The sequence below is a fragment of the Danio rerio genome, chromosome 6 (assembly GCF_049306965.1).
Source record: "Danio rerio strain Tuebingen ecotype United States chromosome 6, GRCz12tu, whole genome shotgun sequence".
NCBI classification, from domain to species: domain Eukaryota; kingdom Metazoa; phylum Chordata; class Actinopteri; order Cypriniformes; family Danionidae; genus Danio; species Danio rerio.
In genome coordinates this window covers 9,456,177-9,471,792 of record NC_133181.1, presented here as the reverse complement: position 1 = coordinate 9,471,792, position 15,616 = coordinate 9,456,177, and the positions used below count along the sequence as shown (strand labels likewise).

Genomic DNA, 15,616 nt, shown 5'->3' with positions numbered 1-15,616 from the left:
TAAGCTACTATAAATAACCACAGTTTTCAATCCATTTTATCTTCGTTTGGAAGAAACCCCGCTCCTCCCCTTTTCTCCTCCTTTACCTCTGACTGGGCGACACGACGGCCCACAGCAAGAACACTGCCGGCCCTGGTTCCACAGGACCGGTGGGTGTTTCTGTGAGGAGTTTGCATGTTCTCCCCGTGTCCGGGTGGGTTTTCCGGTTTCCTCCCACCCTCCAAAGACATTCAACATACATAACAACCAAGCATTTATCTAACCCCTCGTGTTCCCTTAGCTACCACAGCAGGGGAGTTCTGAGAGTTTTCAGGCTCCCCTCTCACTCTGCCAAACGGGAGGAAGCTCCGGGCTCGAGGAGTCCTTGAGCTCGGGGCTCTCTCCCGGGACAGCATGCCAAACAAGCTTTTATAAATCATCAGCTAAGTGTGAACTCTTGAAATGTAGGTTTAAAAAAACACAAAATGACATACATCATGTTTCTCCTTCAGAACAATTCCTTCGAGCAGCTCTGCATCAACTACACCAATGAGAAGCTTCAGCAGCTCTTTAACCACACCATGTTCATCTTGGAGCAGGAGGAGTATCAGCGGGAAGGCATCGAATGGAACTTTATCGACTTTGGGCTGGATTTACAACCTTGCATTGAGCTTATTGAAAGACCGGTACATTTTATGTGTAGATTTGCAGATTTCTTGTTCTCAGATTTAGTTCAATGCATTTGTCATGAACGCTAACAGACATGCTTTTTGCTGCAGCGTCACATTAGGTGTAAGTGATTATGTGTTGTGTTTACAGTATGTAATGTCACTCACTTTTACTGAAACTCCCTCACAGAACAATCCTCCAGGCATCTTGGCTTTGCTGGATGAAGAATGTTGGTTTCCGAAGGCAACAGACGTGTCCTTTGTGGAGAAACTTTGTAACACTCATGCTAATCATACAAAGTTTGCAAAACCTAAGCAACTGAAAGACAAAACTGAATTCTCTGTGCAACATTATGCTGGACGGGTGAGTTCTGACTTCATGAACAGATGTGAAAATAAGTCTCTCTCAGCCTTCATCTGCATTTAATTGAATGTATCAAACTGCACTTTTTTTATACTGTTCTGTTGTATCGAGATCTAAATTTACATCATATTTTAAAATGAATAGGTTATTTTCTGTCCTATTTAGACAGTGGATTTTATACTTAAAGTAAATGCCCATAGGTATGATTGGCTAACAGTTTTGCAAATTTAAACATATTTAATGCTTTGGTCATGAGATTAGTCCCAAATTAGGAAAGGACAGTTGTGCAGCCACCAATGTACACTTCTGCATATATGTTTTACAGCCTAAATTCTTCATTGATGCTATAATTTAGGTAAAAAACACTTAAATACTGAGTAAATAGTGTGACATCACTGACAAGTCTAGTAAAGCCAACACAGTATTTCTGAAAGTCCAATGTCGACTGTGCCATGTTTGAAAACATATCCCCTGTGAATTTATGAGAACAAAGTAGGAAGTTTTTACTGATGCTGTCTGGAACTTCATGGAACTTGAAAGTCTTTCCATATGATGAGATCAGAGGGAGTGCAATGCAAAGTGAATTCTTAGTGTATTTTCTACCCTTTCTGAATTAGGTGGATTACAATGCCGTAGCATGGTTGACCAAAAACATGGACCCTCTAAATGACAACGTTACAGCGCTGCTGAATAATTCCTCCAATCCGTTTGTGCAAGATCTGTGGAAAGATGGTCAGTATTACATTCTCTCTTTTATTACACTGTCTAAAAACAAAGCTGCCCTGCCGACACTGAATGTTTGTTCGTAATTGGTGTCACACAAAAACATGATTTACAGTTTTTTTTTTGTTTTGATTAGTCACTGAGAATAAAGGCTAAAGATCTCCATTCGTTTTTTCACAGCTGATCGTGTGGTTGGATTGGAAACCATTGCTAAGATGTCAGACAGCCTTGCACCTAGTGCCTCTAAGACCAAGAAGGGCATGTTCCGTACTGTGGGCCAACTTTACAAAGAGTCCCTGGCCAAGCTGATGACCACACTGCACAACACACAGCCAAACTTTGTCCGCTGTATTATCCCCAACCATGAGAAACGGGTATATTGCCATCGTATTAGATACCAAAAGTGGTGGTACAAATTCTGTTTGGGCATTTAGTTATTTAATTGTTATATCGATGTTTTTTTTTTGGCCTTCAGGCAGGGAAGCTGGATGCCCACCTGGTGCTAGAGCAGTTGAGATGTAATGGTGTGCTAGAGGGCATTCGCATCTGCCGCCAAGGATTTCCAAACAGAATTGTCTTCCAGGAGTTCCGACAGCGGTGGGTAACTGTATTGAGTTGGTCATTTAGTGAGATTTATTTATCTTATTGGCTTCATCTAACTGTATATAGCCTGAAATTATTGATACCCCTGGATTTAGATTTAGATATGGTCTTATACCACTTTCCTGACTCATGAGTAGACCCACACGGAATCTGCACGCGCAGAATTCCGCAGATTTTCTGCAGATTTCTGCAGACTTTCTGCCCATTCTGTTTATTTACTTGAGTAAATGTGTAAATCTGAATTTATTCAGTTTTTATTCAGTAATTTATCACTTTATATTTAATATATTAAGGTGTACGTTATGATACTTCGCTGGATACTCCTAAAATAATTCCGCAGAAATCTGCAGATTTTTACCAAAATTCTCCGCAGAAATAGCAAAAAACGTCCGCAGATTCTGTCTGGCCCTTCTCATGAGCTGCCACAATGCGCAGCTGCAGGTCCTCACTAAGCTCCTATGTCTTAGATATGACTGTCCACAAACCAACAGCTTCTGTTATTTACTTGTGGATTTGAAATGGTCGTGCCCAACTGAGTCTGGTTTCTCTCAAGGTTTTTTTTCTTCACTCGCCTCTGTGAAGTTTTTTTTTCCCTCTCTGCTGTCGCCTCTAGCTTGCATGGTTTGGGATCGGTTGAGCTACACATCGATTAATTTGCTCTTCAGTGTTTGGACTCTCAGTAATGATTTTAAACCATACTGAACTGAGCTAAACTGAACTGAACTTAAACACTAAAAACTGAACTACTCTGTTCCAATTACTATGGCCATTTATGTGAAGCTGCTTTGACACAATCTACATTGTAAGAGCGCTATACAAATAAAGCTGAATTGAATTGATTGAAGCAGCTGTTCCCAATGACTCAGGGTAGCTAGGATGCTTAAGAAAAGCTTGGACTATTTGGAATGGAACTTTGGATTTTTCTATAGACGGTGACAATTTGCAATCATTTTGGACATCCTACTTTTTCAAATGTAAATAAAAGCTGGGAAATTTATATTTTTTCCACAAGGATGCCTCTTTTATATCGTCTTATTCTTTTTCAGGAGAATTCTGTGTCCAAAAAAAAAAACTTGGTTTGAATAAAAGTAACTTTAAATAAGAATTTGCCAGGGGTATGAATAGTTTTGGCCTTGATTTATATATATATATATATATATATATATATATATATATATATATATATATATATATATACACACACACACACACACACACACACACACACACACACACACACACACACAGTATATATACACACACACAGTATTTGTATAGTGCTCACATTGCACAAATACAAAATATTGCATGGTGTTATGCAATAGTAAGGTTAAAAACTTTTTTGCATTTACATATTGACATACAGATATGAGATCCTGGCAGCGAATGCTATTCCAAAAGGCTTCATGGATGGCAAGCAGGCCTGCTGTCTAATGGTAAGACATTATCTAATGAACCCTTGATAAAGAAAATCATCAAAAAAATCATCTGACTGTTGTAATGTAAATATGTCGTCCTTTTACTCAACTCTCCGTAGATTAAGCACCTGGACATTGATCCAAACCTGTACCGAATTGGTCAGAGCAAAATCTTCTTCCGCACTGGAGTCCTGGCTCAGCTTGAAGAGGAGCGAGACCTTAAGATCACAGTCATCATCATTGCCTTCCAGTCACAGGCCAGGGGATTCCTAGCCAGAAAGTGGGTAGAGTTTATTAATACAGAATCCTTTTTATGATAGCAAAGTGTAATTTTAATTAATCTCATTCATTTAAAACCACGCGTAGGGCCTTTGCCAAGAGGCAGCAACAGCTAACAGCCATGAAGGTGATCCAGAGGAACTGCGCTGCTTATCTGAAACTCAGGAACTGGCAGTGGTGGAGACTCTTCACTAAGGTGAGACTTTAACAGGGTGTCCGCGGATCTCTAAATTCATTTTAAAGTCTTAAATTCTGTAATATAAAAAAGGCCTCGTGTTTCAGAGTTTCAGAGGTCTTAAAACTGCAATCTAATCAATCCCCTAAAGAAGATTTTGTTTCCATTTTAAAATCTACATAATTCTCTTTGTTTATCATCAACCAGGACAAAAGATATTCTCGTTTTCAAGAAATAATGAGTCTAAATTAAGTGAGTTATTGCTTAAAACAAGCAAAACAATCTGCCAATGGGGTAAGCAAAATTAAATTAGATTAAAATTGTTTAAAGTAAATACTCGTTATTTCTGAAAGCAAGGCTATATTTTTTGCTTGTCTAGAAAATGTTTCTTTATTTAGGAATTTTTTGATATTTGGACTAGAAATAAGACAAAACATCTAAGAAAGAAAAATTTTTTTTGCAATGTAGGCCTAATGTTACACCACAACTGTTAAATCTGGGCCAATCTGGGTTAAAATATTAATATCATTCATGTTTTCTATATTCATTCATGTGTGTTCTATATAATGTGCCTGGGAATTTTAGACTTATGCATATTACGTTATGATTTAACTGAAGTGGTTGGATTTTAGCCAGCTAAATCTAGAATAGATTTAGTCGACTAAAATCTCATTAAATGTAGTCAACTGAAACTAGACTAAAACTATGATTTGCTGTTAAATAATACGCCTGTGGTATTAATCAGTGGTAAATTGGATAGCACTCAATACACTTCTAAACTAATAGCATCAGCTCGCCACAACTCGCTCTTACTTTCACTTTCAATGAATACAAAAAATCCTAAAATATTACTAAAACTGAATCAAAATTTGCTGTCAAGATGAAAACTGTGTAATAATTTATGTAACTTTAAGATTACTTGAAATTAAATAAAAGTTTTTTTAGATGTTAGCATCAGTATTGTTAGTTTTTAGGATATCTATAAGCTAGTGTGCACCACAACAATGACAAAATTCACAATATGAAATATAAAACTGATATAAACATGTAAAGCTTAACGTTTATCACTTCTGCCTAAATCCATCAACGCTTATTGTTGCGTCACCTCATACTTCAGTTTCTCATTTAATCTTGACCAATTAAATGCTCTCTAGTATTTAACTTGTCCCGCCCTCTTAAACAGATTTGAAATATCTAAACACCTTTCCATCTATTGCCACAGGTAAAGCCTCTTCTGCAGGTCACGCGCCAAGAGGAGGAGATGAGCCTGAAAGAGGAGGAGCTCCAGAAGGCCAAAGAATCTGCACAGAAGTTTGAAATCGAGCTAAAAGACATTGCACTGAAGCACACACAGGTATGAGGAGCTCCTAACATCGCCCTCATGTATTCAATTGTATACTAATCATGAACCATTTTTTAGCTTATGGATGAAAGGAACCAGCTCCAGGAGAAGCTGCAGGCCGAGACGGAGCTCTATGCGGAGGCAGAGGAGATGAGAGTACGGTTGGCAAGCAAGAAACAGGAACTGGAGGAGATCTTACATGAGATGGAGGCCAGGTTGGAGGAAGAAGAGGATCGCGGCGCAGCCCTGCAAATGGAAAAGAAGAAAATGCACGAACAGATTAAAGTATGTTCATAGTTTCGGGTTGTTTTTGCGACATGTTTATTTAAAATAATCAGGACAAATATATAATCTACATTCAAATATACAGTAAATTAGAAGTGACTTTAAATAAATTGTGACAGTCCAAATAAATGAACGAGTCAATGTACAATTAGGTAAATAAATATACATTTGAAGAAGAAAATAATGATAATGCAAAATAAATAAAGAAAAATATAAAGGGCTCTATTTTAATGATCTAGGCACAAAGTCTAAAGCGCAGGGCGCAAAAGCATAAAGGGCATATCTGAATCCACTTTTGCTATTTTAAGGACAGAAAATATGCTTTGCGCCGCGGCGCATGGTCTAACTGGGTTGTGCTTATTTTCTTAATGAGTTATGGGTGTGTTTTGAGAATAAACCAATCAGAATCTCTTCTCCCATTCCCTTTAAGAGTTAGTTGCGTCACGCCATGGCACATTTGCTATTTACATGGCTGACTTTGTAAGTGGTAAAACTAAATGCTTAACTAGAGAGTAAACAGTTGAATATACCATCTGCAGCGCAAGAATGAGAGAATGAGCCTCCTCCAATCGGCCTTTAATTTCACTTTCTCTCTTTCGTGGATAAGGAAACGTGTTGTACGCATAGACATACATTAGCCTACATAATTAATTTAGTTTTTTAAGCACAAAGATTTGTTTCAAAACTATTTCTAAATTCATTTCTAATTACAAGCAAACGAATAAATGAACAGTAACAACGAAGTGTGTTCAAAATACACATGCTGTACCACATATGGTCCAAAACCAGACAGGTGGGCAAATCTAAGCTTGTTTTTAATAAAACAAATATAAATATGCATTTAATAAATACTACTACAAATAATAATAACATTATACCAAAGCAAATTGTCATGAATAAACTAAAAAAAAGCCTCCTGAGATGAAGAAGGAATGGAGGCAGTGTTTTTTTATATTTATGTAGTAAATAATAATTTTTTAACATTTTAATCCTTTAATATTTTTTCATTTGTAAATATGTTTATGTATTGCTGTACATCCTGCATGTTTTAAGCCATGTGTAAATGAGGCGCACAACTAATGCACTCTGCGCTGGACTTTAGACCTGCTTTCAGCTGGTCTATTACACAGGCTATTTTAGTCCCTCAAAATAGCAACGCGCCAACAATGTGCCTTAACACGTCTCTTTTCTAGACCTAAACACCCATGAGTCCACAAAGTGGCGCAAATGCATTTCCTATTTAAACAATATGGCAGAAAGCTGGAAAATTAGGCTTGCATTGGTCCGAAAGTAGCAACACGTCGTGGAAACACGTCTTGTGCCTTATTGCATTGGGTGTATGATAGAGCCTGAAGAGTGGTTGGGGGGGTTATATAAATAAAAAAGAATTAGTTATACAATCTACCGTATAAATACTAATATTGGTGACTAAATAGTCACATAATTGAACAGTCACAACCTCTGGAAAAGCACACAGAAAAAACCTTTTATATCTCCAACAGTAAACCCTCATACTGAATACATGTCATTTGAATAAATAGAAAATTTAAACAAAAACAAGACTATTCCCCCTGAACATCTGACAGTCCAAAAAAGTCCTAAAGTCCATCTTAAAAGGATGCATTTTCTTGCCACAAGTAGCAGTTTACCTAACAATTTATAATGTTTTGTGTCAACGGTCAGTCACATTGACTATGTTATAGCAAGTGTCTTTTTTTATTTTTTTATTTTTTACTTCAAGGATTATGCTATTTTCATGTGAAATAAATTTCAGAATCACATTCAAAAGAAATGAAAATATGTCCCTAGCTCTTATAACACAAAATGTTCATTGTTTTTTTTTGGGATCAAAATAAATATTTTGTTATTATTTACTTACCCTGTACTTGTTTTATATCAGCTTGAGTTTTTTTTTTTTTTTTTTTGTTCTGTTGAACACAAAAGGGGAGTTATTGAGAAATGTTAGAAACCTGTAACCATTGACTCCCATAGTATTTGTATTTCCTACTATGAGTAATTTGAGGATAAATAAACGATTACATAATTTTCTTTTTTGGTTGAACTATCTCCTAATAAGGTCTTTAATTATCTGTAAACCAGAGGCCAGATTATGTGGTGTGGCATTGGTACACTCAGATTCATGAGCCAATCAAATTAGATGCAGAATACCATAGCCACATTGCCACCAAAACTTGACTGGACTCAGGACATCCTATTGCTTTAGTTTAAAAGATAGTTGACCCAAAACTAATTATTTACTCACTATTTTCTCTCCTTTAAATGGTTCCAAATCTTAATGATTATTTTTATCTGTTGAACACAAAATAAAGTATTTTGTAAAGAAAAAAAAAAAGTTTAAAACCTGTAACCATTCACTTCCTTTTTAGGAAAAGCTAATAATATGGAAGTCAGTGGTTACAAAATTCCGCTTTCTTCAAAATATCTTCTTTTGTGTTTAACCAGTAAAAAAAAACTCATAAAGGTTTGAAACTTGAATGGTGAATAAATGTGGAATGCAGAAAATCTGTAACCATTGACTTCCATAGTACTCGCTTTTCCTACTATGAGTAAATGTTGCCAGAATTTTCATTCTTGGGTGAACTATCCCTTTAAGCAACAACAAATGGAACTCTTTGAATATTATCTCAGGGTCTGCTAAATCTAGCTGATCAATTACGGTATTTTAAAGTTTGGTGAAGCTATACACCTAAACACAGCACATAAAATTGCGTGTTTATATTGTTTACAAGTTCTTAGTATTGTTTGGTCTCTACCTAAAACATAGTCAAGTCACATTTTTATATTGAATTTAGGTACATCATTTTATTTTTCTTCACTTACAAGAAAATCTAATAATGCTGCCTTTACCTGCCGAAATGTGCATTCATATTTCTCTCTCTTGTTTCTGAATTAATGTTGCAAGGATCTTGAGGAGCATCTTGAGGAGGAAGAGGACGCTCGTCAGAAGCTGCAGCTGGAGAAGGTCACCTGTGATGCAAAGATCAAAAAGCTAGAGGATGATATCCTGATAATGGACGACCAAAACAACAAACTGCAGAAGGTTTGGCTTCCGTTTTTCTTTCTTTGGATGCCATATTGTGGTAGCGGGGGAATTTTATGTGTGCTCAATCTTCAGAACTCTGTTTGCAGGAGAGGAAGATTCTAGAAGAAAGGATAGCAGATTTTAGCTCAAACCTAGCAGAAGAAGAAGAAAAATCCAAAAACCTCACAAAGCTGAAGAACAAGCACGAGTCAATGATCTCAGAACTGGAGGGTTTGTCTGTTATTCACTTTTCATTCATAATTGCAATGATTGTCTTTATATTGATGTCTAATTATCACAAAAAATTTTTGAATATAATATTTATTGCAATCTATAGTGCGCTTGAAAAAAGAGGAGAAGACACGACAGGAGTTGGATAAAGCCAAGAGGAAGTTGGAGGCGGAATCCAATGACCTCCAGGAGCAGATCGCTGACCTTCAAGCTCAGATTGCAGATCTGAAAGCCCAGCTGGCTAAGAAAGAGGAGGAGCTACAGGCTGCATTGGCGCGGTACACACAATTATTTTTTAATTAATATAACATCTGGGATATTAAAGGGACAGTTCACTCAAAAATGAAAAATGAAAAGCCGTTTACTTACCCTCAATTGGTTAAGTTTTTTAGTTGTTGTTGAACACAAAAAGAAGATATTTTGAAAAATGTTAGAAACCTGTAACCTCTGACTTGCATATTAGGAAAAACAAATGCTATGGAAGTCAATGGTTCACCCGAAATTGAAAAATTAATCACCATTTACTTACCCTCAAATGAGTTTCCTTTTTCTGTTGAACACAAAAGAGGATATTTTGAAAAATGTTGGAAACCTGTATCCATTGACATCCATAGTAGGAAAAACAAATACTATGGTTGTCAATAGTTCCCCCAAAAATGATAAATTAATCACCATTTACTTCCCCTTAAAAGAATTCCCTTTTTCTGTTGAACACAAAAGAAGATATTTTGAAAAATGTTGGAAACCTGTAGCCATTGACGTCCATAGTGGGAAAAACAAATACTATGGTAGTCAACAGTTCACCCAAAGATAAAAAAATTAATCACCATTTATTTACTTTCAAATGTGTTTCCTTTTTCTGTTGAACACAAAAGAAGATATTTTGAAAAATGTTGGAAACCTGTAACCATTGACATCCATAGTAGGAAAAACAAATACTATGGTAGTTAATGGTTCACCCAAAAAATGATAAATGAATCACCATTTACTTACTCTCAAATGGATACTTTTTGTTGTTGTTGTAGTTGTTGAGCACAAAAGAAGATATTTTGAAAAATGTTGAAAACCTGTAACTATTGACATCTATAGTAGAAAAAACAAATACTATGGAAGTCAATGGTTCACCCAAAAAATTAATCACCATTTACTTACCCTCAAATGGATAGTTTTTTTTTTCTTTTTTTTTTTGAGCACAGAAGAAAATATTTTGAAAAATGTTAAAAACCTGTAACCATTGACATCCATAGTAGGAAAAACAAATACTATGTTAACTATGTTAAGTTAATCGTTCGTCAAACAATTAATGGCCATTTACTTACCCTCATATGAGTTCTTTTTTCTTTTAAAAACAAAAGAAGATATTTTTTAAATGTTGGAAACCTTTAAATATTAACATCCATAGTAGGAAAAACAAATACTATGGAAGTCAATGGTTACAGATTTCAACATTTTTCAAAACATCTTCATTTTGGTTGAACTTTTGTGTACTTTCCTGTCATAGACAACTTCAGTAACTACAGTTTATTCCATCTTGCATTTACACTAGACTGGAGGATGAGACAGGTCAGAAAAACAATGCTCTGAAGAAGATCAGGGAGCTGGAGGGACACATCTCGGATCTTCAAGAGGACCTGGAGTCAGAGCGGGCTGCGCGGAACAAGGCTGAAAAGACCAAAAGAGACTTGGGAGAGGAGCTTGAAGCTCTCAAATCAGAGCTGGAGGACACACTGGACACCACAGCCACTCAGCAGGAGCTCAGGTGTGTGTGGACACAGTGACTGAATCTGATGTGACTTGTATAGATTTAAAGGGATAGTTCACTCAAAAATGAACATTTCCTCACACAAGCATATTCGAATGTTTATGAATTTGAATATGAGCACAAAACAAGATATTTGAAAGAATGTTGAAAAGAAAACAGCTATTGATATCCATAGTGGAAACAAAAATAGTATGAAAGTTTTCTAGACAAAAAAAAAAAAAAAAAAATATATATATATATATATATATATATATATATATATATATATTTATATATATATATATATATATATTTATAGATATATCTATATATAGATATATATATATATAAATTTTTTTTTCATGTTTTCAGAAATAATATGTCAAAGTTAAGTGAGTTTTCCACTTATAACTAACTAAATAATTGGCCAAAGGGACAAACCAAAATTCACTTCGAAGTAAGATTATTTTAGATGTTATTATACATATTTTTATACTTTATTTTACATATTGGATTCATAAATTCACTTTTAATTTTGACATTATTTCTGAAAATAAGATTTTTTTTTTTTTTTGCTTCTCAAGCAAATGCTTCTTAATTAAAGAATTTTTAAATATTTGGACTATAAACAAGACAAAAACTCTAAATAAGAAAATCATTGTACCATTACCTCAATCATAAGGCTGCATATACCATATTTTCAGGGCCAAACGTGAGCAGGAAGTGACTCTTTTGAAGAGAGCTATTGAGGACGAGAGCCGCGTCCATGAGGCTCAGGTGCAGGAGATGAGACAGAAACACACCCAAACTTTGGAGGAGCTCACAGAGCAACTGGAGCAGTCCAAGAGGGTAGGCAACCATATCCAGAACTAAATGATGTTGGTTTGATTGACTTTCTGAATCTGAAGTGCTGATGTAAAATGATTTATAGGTGAAGGTAAACCTGGAGAAAGCCAAGCAAGCTCTGGAGAAGGAGACGTCAGAACTCCACGTGGAGCTCCGTTCTCTTACTCAGGGCAAACAGGATGTGGAGCACAAGAAGAAGAAGCTGGAAGGACAGCTGGCTGATCTGCAGTCTCGATTTAATGACAGCGAGAGGCACAAAGCTGAGCTGGGAGATCGGGTCTCTAAAATCACTGTGAGTGATGGAGGGTATATTCATACACAGTTTTAGTCAGAATTATTAGCCCCCCTGTATAATTATTCCCCAATATATGTTAAATGGAAAGAAGACTTTTTTTCAACACATTTCTAAACATAATAGTTTTACTAACTCATTTCTAATAACAGATTTATTTTATCTTTGCCATGATGACAGTAAATACTAGGTATTTTTTCAAGACACTTCTATACAGCTTAAAGTAACATTTAAAGGCTTAACTAGGTTAATTAGGTTAACTAGGCAGGTTAGGGTAATTAGGCAAGTTACTGTGTTACAATGGTTTGTTCTATAGACCAGTGTTTCTCAACTGGAGGGTGGGTCGCGGGAACATTTTTAGTGGGTCAGGGAGTGTGTGATCAAAAAAAAAAAAAACTTATTTTGCTTATATCGGACTTTTATTTTGAAATGTACGCTAGACAACTGTACATGTGAAATTTCATTTAATTATGGCAACAATGATGTGAAAGGGTAAGTATGTAAAGTGTGGATTTACTTATATTGACGACGGCTTAAAAAAAAAGGCTTAAAACCTCAGTGTGTCGTATGTAGTGAGGTGCTCTCACAAGAGCATGAAACCTTCTAAATTAAAACGACATTTAGAAATCAAACATCCTAGTTGCAAGGACAAACCTATGGACTATATTCAAAGACGACTCCCAATAGCTAAGAAGTGCCTAACATCTTCATGTTCAACAAGTACAGGCACTCAGTACAGGCGCATCTTACTGTGCTCATCAAAGGCCAAGAAAGCTATCACAATAGCAGAAGAGAAAATTTTTTTATAAAAAGGGTTATGATAATTTTAATTATTTTACTTTAATTTGCTGGTTTGTTCTGTTCAACAATTTTTATTAACTGTTCAGTTTAGTTAATGGTAACTGAACTTTTCCTTACCCTAATCACTGTTCACAGTATTTGACGTTTTTACTTTGGAATATTTCTATAATTTAATACATTTTGTTAAATGACAGCAATTAAATATTTTATTTATTTATTTGTAGGTCTTGGTGATTTTCTTATGGTTTACTTGTGTATGTTGACAGATAAACACAAGTTAATTCTAATTCCTAAAATTATATTATGGTTCCTAAAAATTTGGGTAGCGGCTTTATGACCATGTAAAAATGTGGGTCCCATGGCCAAACCAGTTCAGAACCACTACTTTAGAATATCGAAAAAATACAAAGCTTAAAGGGGCTAATAATTTGACCTTAAAAATGGATTTTTTTTTTAAAAAAAACTGCTTTTATTCTAGCCGAAATAAAACAAATATGACTTTTTCCTGAAGAAAAAATATTATCAGACATACTGTGAAAATTTCCTTGCTCTGTTAAACATCATTTGAGAAATATTTAAAAAAGAAAAAAAATTCTAATATATATATATACTATATATATATATATATATATATATATATATATATATATATATATATATATATATAAATGCTGATAAATAAGGGATAAGCCGAAGAAACAATTTACGAATGGACGAATAAAATCCTAGAAACACCCTTGTTTTTGACATTCATTTTGTGCAAATGGTGTATTTAACATGTGGCCTTTGTTATTGCAGGTGGAGCTGGAGAGCGTTACCAACCTTCTCAATGAAGCTGAGGGAAAGAACATAAAGCTTAGCAAGGATGTGGCTAGCTTGAGTTCTCAAGTTCAAGACACACAGGTATGAGGGTCAAAAACGAGACATCTTATTTTGGTGTCTTCATCAAATTAAATTTAGCAATTTAATTATTTATTTATACACAGCATATTCATCTTTAATGCAAGTAAAGTGTCTACATGCATGTTTCAAATAGCAATTGAAAAAAATAAAATAACGGAACACCATCATTCAACATAAAATTTATATTTAATATATTTATATGGTACTTTCATTTATAGTGACAAAACTGAAGCTACACTTTAAAAAGCAATTAGCTGGCTTTACTTTAAAAAAGTGAGTAAACTCATTGCATTAAAAATTATAAGGAAATGAACCATCTGCATAATTTTAAAAATTACATTAAGGGGATAGTTCACCCAAAAAATGAAAATTTACTTACTATTTACTCTCTCTCAAGTGGTTATAAAACATTATGAGTTTCTATATGCTACTGAACTCTAAAAATTATATTTTGAAGAAGGCTAAAAAACCTGTAAACATTGACTTCCATTGTAGGAAAAACAGATACTGTGGAAGTCAGTGGTTACAGCTTAACAACATTTTCAAAATGTCTTCTTTTGAGTTTACTAGAAGAAAGAAAGTGGTTTGGAACAAGTAAAGGGTGAGTGTAACACGGGAAGTGACACTGACAACAGAGGTGAGGATCCACATGCAGGTTTATTAGAATAGTCAGGCAAGCAGTGGTCAATACAGGAGCAAACAGATGTATGAGAGTAATCCAGAGTCGTGGTCAATTAACAGGCAGATGGTCAAAAGGCAGGCGGCAGACAGGAATACACAGATAAACAAGGCAAGGATCAAAAAACGGCAAAACAAGACAAAGGAAAAAGCATTGTAGTATCACAATAGCAGATAACAAGACTCAGCGATGAGAGATTCAAAGTGAGCTGTATATATGTGTGTGTAATCAGTACTTGAGCAGCATCAGCTGTGTGTATGCAATCAGTCAGGATCTGGAACCGGTTGTGTGTGTGGAGCATAACTGGATCTTGTAGTCCATTTACCAGCAGATTTGTAGTTCATGTGAACGTGAGTGTTTACCAGCGACCTCTGGTGGTTTGATCGCTGGTGATCATGACAGTGAGTAAATGATTACATAATTGTATTTTTTGTGTCTTTTAAGTCAACTTAACAGTTCTAAGTTACAATAAGTTTACTACTTTAAGCAACTAATCGCTTTTTACAGTGTAACCAAAATGTTGTATGAGATGTTATTCCATATACAATTAGATTTATCAACTGTACTGTATAGATCAGCTATGGCATTTGTAATTCTCAACATAGTTGGAGTTGTTGCTTTACAGTTTCTGTCTTTTTTAGGAGTTGCTAGCTGAAGAAACAAGACAGAAGCTGCAATTGTCTACCAAGCTACGCCAAATAGAGGATGACCGCAACGCCCTTCAGGAGCAGCTTGACGAGGAAGCAGAAGCCAAGAGAAATGTGGAGAGACATGTCTCAACACTTAACATTCAGGTTAACATTGTATTCTGAAGTAGTCTTGCTCTATTCATCTGGAAAAGCATCAATGTTTCACTCGTGATTATCCTTTATGGCCACAGCTCTCTGACTTCAAGAAGAAGCTGGAAGAAATGACGGGTAACGTGGAGCTTTTAGAGGAGGGTAAGAAGCGTCTGCAGAGAGACCTGGAGGCAGCGAATACTCAGTTTGAGGAGAAGGCCGCAGCCTATGATAAGCTTGAGAAGACCAAGAACAGACTGCAGCAGGAGCTTGAGGACACGCTGATGGATTTGGACAACCAGAGACAGCTGGTGTCCAACCTTGAGAAGAAACAGAAGAAGTTTGATCAGGTTTCTGTTTGTTTTTGTTTTTTCTCATTGGATGTTGACATACAGCTGAAAAAATATTCACTATTTTTCTCGGAAAGCATATTTGTAAGGGTGCTGTTGACTTGAAATGTTCGCC

The 15,616-nt window shown here is 35.5% G+C and overlaps 1 protein-coding gene across 4 annotated transcripts in view; it reads left to right on the top strand.

Annotated features, from left to right (window-relative positions):
- The window catches only part of myh11a (myosin, heavy chain 11a, smooth muscle), an 82,567-nt gene that overhangs the window by 45,848 nt on the left and 21,103 nt on the right, over nt 1–15,616 (top strand). For all 4 annotated transcript variants that reach the window (XM_073953005.1, XM_021476875.3, XM_021476876.3 and 1 more), the window contains 19 exon segments: nt 492–665; nt 838–1,011; nt 1,629–1,743; nt 1,915–2,108; nt 2,210–2,331; nt 3,704–3,773; nt 3,875–4,035; nt 4,122–4,230; nt 5,432–5,563; nt 5,630–5,836; nt 8,760–8,897; nt 8,987–9,110; nt 9,217–9,388; nt 10,657–10,869; nt 11,556–11,700; nt 11,783–11,989; nt 13,589–13,693; nt 15,014–15,166; nt 15,253–15,501. In XM_073953005.1, the coding sequence (XP_073809106.1) occupies nt 492–665; nt 838–1,011; nt 1,629–1,743; nt 1,915–2,108; nt 2,210–2,331; nt 3,704–3,773; nt 3,875–4,035; nt 4,122–4,230; nt 5,432–5,563; nt 5,630–5,836; nt 8,760–8,897; nt 8,987–9,110; nt 9,217–9,388; nt 10,657–10,869; nt 11,556–11,700; nt 11,783–11,989; nt 13,589–13,693; nt 15,014–15,166; nt 15,253–15,501 (2,964 nt within the window).